A 5,873-nucleotide genomic window follows, 5' to 3' on the forward strand; every position below is an offset into this window, starting at 1 on the left:
AAATTATTTAAGAATTTTTTAAAAACTTTTCTGCAATTCGCTTCTTTTTTCTTCACTAAAATTTTATATTATTTATTTCATTCTTTATTTATAATTTACGAATGAAAAAATTTAATTTTAAAATTAAAATTTTATAAGAAATCATTCCATGTAATTAAAATTAGATTACTTGAAATATTATTTATAGAATAATTTAATTTATAATTTTATATAATGTAATTAAAAAATAAAATTCTTAGTTTATAAATAAACAACATCATAATTTTGATAATTGTATATATTTTATACATATATATATTATTATTATTATATTCAATTTTAATTTTTATTATATTCAATATTCAAATTTAATTCCAATTCTCATTAATATTTGAAAATTCAAATCTATTTAACATAGTTAAAAATATATTCAAGAAAATTTTATGCATGTTTGTTTGATTTGAAACTTTTTTAAGAACGTTTGATTTGAAATTTATATTCTTCAGTCAAACGAAATCTTATTTATATTATATAAGTTATAAATTAAGTTATTTATATATTCAAGCAATATCGAATTTAATTCCATATTTATTTCATCAATACTTAAAAAACCAAAAAAGTTTTTGAGAAAATTATTTTTAGGAAATTCTATTGACTGATTTATTTAAAATTTATTTAAAATTAATGCAATTACGGAATAGAAAGAATCTGGAAAATTATTTAAAAGGAAAGTATGGTTTAAGTGTTCTTTCTGAACTTAATTTGCGTTTATTGTTCCCGATCGATTCTTGGACGAATACGTTGTTCCGCGAACCTTGTTGAGTAATGGCAATTTCCAATAACTCGTTTGAGCTGATGCATTCAAGAGATTGAGAGGAAAATGTATAACTTCCGGGCTAATTAATTTTTCCGAAATTATCCGAAACTGGATACATTTTACTTCATTCCATCATGAAAGTAAGAACTCACTCATCGAGATAAAAATTATTAAATCAAACAAAAATTTACATGATATCGCGTGAGCAAAAAATAATCTGTATATAATTACTTCGAGCCTCACATGAAATCTTATTGTGATCAAATATATTAACGATATGTAATAAGATTTAATTAAATAATACAATGAAATTCTGCTAAAGCAATGTTTTTCAATATTGTTGCACTGTGTTGAAATATAAATATATTAGACATTTCAAATATATCGCGATTTTGTTAAAATTTCGCTAAAATAAAAATAAAAATGATAATTATAACCAATAGTGAATCAATTACAATTGTTATTATGGAATATTGATTTTATCAATAATAGATAATTGAATCTTTTATTATACTTATAAATATTTTTTTTATATTTTTTTTATATTTAATTAATACATTTAAAAAAATTTGTTAAATAAATAAAAATAAAAATATTGTATTATTATTTCAACAAAATAATAATTTTCGTATTAAAAGTTATGACATACTGCAAAATCTTCATTAATTTCAAAATGCATAATTAATTCAAAAAGAAAAGATTAGAGAATATGTTAAATGATTTAATAAAAAAAAAACAATGTTCAACAAGTTTAATTCACAAATTAAACGATCAAATAGAGCATTCAATAAACGACTTGAATGATTAATAAAGCGTGATAATATTTCAATTTTAGTTGCCCAATATATGGTTAAACTTCCGACAGGATTTTATATATCGAGTTGAACGATGAAAAAGCGTAGTCACGCAAGGTGAAAACAAGACTTGCACCTGAAGAATGGAATTATAAGAAGAGAATAAAGATTACGCGGAATCAACTAAAGGGTTGAGCTTTTGAGTAGAGATAGAAGAGGAAACTGCCTCTATTGATAATCGTTTAATCTAGGTCATAGCGGGAGATAGCTTTATCTTTCGTCAAGGATAGACGAAACCGTAGAAATGGAGGTCTCCAGGGCAGAAGGAGGGACAAAGGAGATGGAAGTTTTCCTCGAACGAAACGAGAACTCTGCCAGACAGCCGAGTACGACTCGTTCGATCGATGCGATGTCGCGTAAAATTGTTGGAAAAAAAGGAAGGAAAAATGAGAAAACTTTGCAACACTTTTGTATCTCGGTGCAAGAAAATTTCTATCTCTCTCTTTTCTCCTGTTCTAGGAATTTTTCTTTTTTTTTCCAATGATTGATGATCTGAAAGTTTGTTAGAAATAGAGAAAGATAGGTAAGGTTGAGAAGAGTACTTTGGATGTGAAGCTTCATTTCGAATGCATCTTCAAGGATGTTGATGGTAAAAGTGGAGGGTCCTTTACGGTCGATTAACTCTTCGCCATTTGCCTTTGTGCTTGGAATAGATCGAAATATTAACCCTTTCGTGGCAAGTCGAGTTTGAAGTGATCTTTCAAAAGCAGCAACAATTTTAGTGCAACAACATATTTGCATTTCTGAAAATCGTTTCAAAACTATGTATATTTCACATTTCACGAATTTAAAATTTTTACCTTTTATATATATATATTTATGGCTCGTTTGATAGTTTCATTTAATTAAAAGATGCTGCTACTTCACGTCACTGACCTTTCATTCTCCTTGGCGAGATTAAATTTAATTAAAAACTTTTCAAGAAATAGAACATCAGAGTACTCGTTTGTTATACAAAAGTGCTATTTTCTACGCAAGAAATATTTCAAAGTTTATAATCTTGTAACGTTAAATAACTTGTAACATTAAATAACTTTCAGTAAATATCAGGAATAATAACGAAAGCTCAGTATATCTGCATCGTTATTTATTAAAAAAGAAAAAAAAAAAAGAAACTTTTTTATCTTCATTACTTTTCACATTATACATGATGATTAAGTTTGTTAAAAAGTATCGAAGTTCCACTTTATTAGAAATGAATATCTAGAATACATGGCCGTGACCCCACACGTAGCTCTGGTTCGATCTTTGCAGACAATGTTTCCCTTTAAAATCGATTAAACCGGATGTGTTCTTAACGCGCGCGCTCGAGAACTTTGCAGGGTAAACATCAGAATTCATTTATACGATCGATGAAGCATTTTGCTCCACATTCGTCAAGGTTTTGTATCTCTTGCGCGCGGTGCCGCCATAAAAATGCTAATTTTTTCCATTGTACAATGTTATTTTGCCTCTCGAATTCTGTTTCCTGATAAGAGCGGTATTCATAAGAAGTTATGGATGCTTAAGCGCAAGCTATTTCTGCCTTCCTATATCCCTATTAATACGAATTAATAAACATTAGACATAGACATATATATCACGTTTTCACGATATTTCCTTCTTCTTTTTCTTCTTTATTTTTATCGATATTTCTTGTAATATGAATTGGACGAATGGATTTATGCAAATAATATCTCGAATTTCTTTCGCGATGGAAAGCTTCGATGAAAGAAGAAGACAGTGATCGATATGAATCTTGATGAATTATGCATTCTGAGTATGAATTTCTCCTTATCTATTTACATCAATTGTTTTTTTTTTCCTAGAAAACATTAAGAAAATTAATGATTTGAAGTTCTGTTCTTTTTTGAAAAATTATTTTTTCCTTTTTACAATAAATTATAAAATTTACAAATCGAATAAAAATTGAATCCTTTTTGTCAATCGACATAATTTTTCATCCCTTGTCGAGCATTGATGTCTGAAACCTCAGGTGGTTGAATAGATTTCCTTTCGAAAAGGGCTGCGAGGACCTATATAGTAAATGTAAGAAGGTCAACGATCCTTCTTTATGAGGTTGTCAAGATATAAGTTCCGTAGCAGGACAGACGGCGCCAAGTTCTGTCTCCTTGCTATTAGGGAAGCCTACATTCTATGTCCAACAACAAACGCACACATAACACTGTTGTAGAAGGAGACAAACACAGACGGGCTTTAACGCATAACACGTGACTGTATGTGCACAGGAGGACGGTACGGGTCGTCCACGAATTAAGTTGTTTTTCGAAACTCCCGATCGGGGTTACGTCCTTGGACGCCCGCTGTTCCCATTAGCCCGGGGTGTGCCCCAGATTTTCATCGATGGCACTGTTTATTTTTAGGTTTCTACAATATCGGAGATAGTCCGCGCATCAGCAAGTATTTCATCTTCGGTTTGGGAAGATTCCATCTATCGACTTCGCTTTCCTTCACTGCTTTACTGCTTACGATTGAAATTTTCCCTTCGCGCGTATTGTTCCACGTATATCCGTATATAGTGTCGTTTAATTTCTATTATGATTCATACTTATAATATTGGTATCTCGTTCCCTATATCGTTTCGATAAAACACGTGGCGTTTGATACGATTTGAATTTCGCGTCATCTCGAGCGCTGTAACGCGCATGCGCTTTAACTGTCAGCGTGACATTTCGCGAAAGAGTATAACGAAGCGAATTCGATATTCGTGAATGAATGATGTGGAAAAGTGGTGAAATATTGCATGAAGAGGCTCATAGATATTTCAGAAAATATATGAAATATTTGTATCGGGTTATTTTAAACTTTAATTGACAGAAGAATGTGAGGTTATATGTATGCATAAGAACAATTTGTATTTTATTTATAATATGGAATATTTTTTATTTTCAGCTGAATGAGGCTCATGGAACCCTTGGGTGTTGCCCCAGATGTGGTGGAGACGGGCGCATTGAAAAAATGGTCTGACTTTCCCGTCCAACACCGATTTACAGATTACTCCAATTCTATTGGAGAACCAACTCATCATACTATAAGTCCTTTTCCATGTCAACCAACGCTTAACAACAAGCTTGCGTTATGGTAAGCTATAAAATAACTTTACAAAGATTTATTTAATTTACAGAAAAATATTATAAATATTATTATTTTTTAGGACTGGGGATATTTCTATTTTACAAGTGGATGCAGTAGTAAATTCCACAAATGAAACAATGGATGATAATAGTCCTATGTGCCAAAGAATATTTGTTCGAGCTGGATCAGCACTTAAGATGGAAATATTTAATGAAATCAAAGGTATTGTTTATAAAGTAGAAAATAAAATTGAAAATAAAATAATTATATCAATATTGAATTGTGTAATGTAAATAATTATCTACAGAATGCAAAACTGGTGAAGTAAGAGTAACACAAGCTCATGGTTTACCAGCACGCTTTATTATTCATACTGTAGGACCAGTATACAATGTAAAGTATCAAACAGCAGCTCAAAATACATTACATTGCTGCTATAGGTAAATTTTATAATAAATAATATAAAGCATATTTAAATATATATATAAAAATACTACTCATGTTTTTGTATAGAAATGTTTTACAAAAAGCACGAGAGCTTGGTTTACGCACGATTGCGCTACCAGTAATTAATTCTGTACGAAGAAATTATCCTCCCGATGCGGGAGCACATATTGCACTGAGTAAGTGTAAATTAATTAAATTAATATTATTTTTAAATTCATTAAATATACGATAATAAATCTTTCCCCAATTATGTTTCATTATAATAGGAACAATAAGAAGATTTCTGGAGCAATATGGTGATTCTGTTACATGTATTGTACTTGTATTGGAACCGTGTGATCTTGGAATTTACGAAGTTCTTCTTCCACTCTATTTCCCAAGAAATTTAGCAGAGCAAGATAACGCGTGTTGGCAACTACCAAATGATATAGGTGGAACGGATGGAGAACCTTTACTTCCTGATCGACAAATTAGAATTATCGATAATCCTCAACATGCTTTACATGGTAACAACGATGTATTAAAAATAATATATTTCAATTAAAAAAAAAGTTATGCGCTACAATATTACATTTATTTGTTATAGGTGATGAAAGTGTAGAACTATCTGCGCAATTAGAAACATCCGTGAATATTGGTGAACATGCGTTTGCACAAATGCAGGGTGATTTAGATCGACAAAGACTTCTTGGAGAAAGGCC

General features: G+C 30.3%; 1 protein-coding gene across 1 annotated transcript in view; it reads left to right on the forward strand.

The window, feature by feature from the left end:
- The window catches only part of LOC102674806 (protein GDAP2 homolog), a 53,674-nt gene that overhangs the window by 47,439 nt on the left and 362 nt on the right, over positions 1-5,873 (forward strand). Inside the window, exons 2-7 of the mRNA XM_006624076.2 lie at positions 4,543-4,731; positions 4,805-4,947; positions 5,033-5,165; positions 5,239-5,348; positions 5,439-5,678; positions 5,759-5,870. Coding sequence (XP_006624139.1) covers positions 4,547-4,731; positions 4,805-4,947; positions 5,033-5,165; positions 5,239-5,348; positions 5,439-5,678; positions 5,759-5,870 — 923 coding nt within the window. The 5' untranslated portion in view covers positions 4,543-4,546. The remainder of the gene's footprint in view (positions 1-4,542; positions 4,732-4,804; positions 4,948-5,032; positions 5,166-5,238; positions 5,349-5,438; positions 5,679-5,758; positions 5,871-5,873) is intronic.

This window comes from Apis dorsata, unplaced genomic scaffold (assembly GCF_000469605.1).
Source record: "Apis dorsata unplaced genomic scaffold, Apis dorsata 1.3 scaffold_989, whole genome shotgun sequence".
In the NCBI taxonomy this organism is placed as follows: Eukaryota; Metazoa; Arthropoda; class Insecta; order Hymenoptera; family Apidae; genus Apis; species Apis dorsata.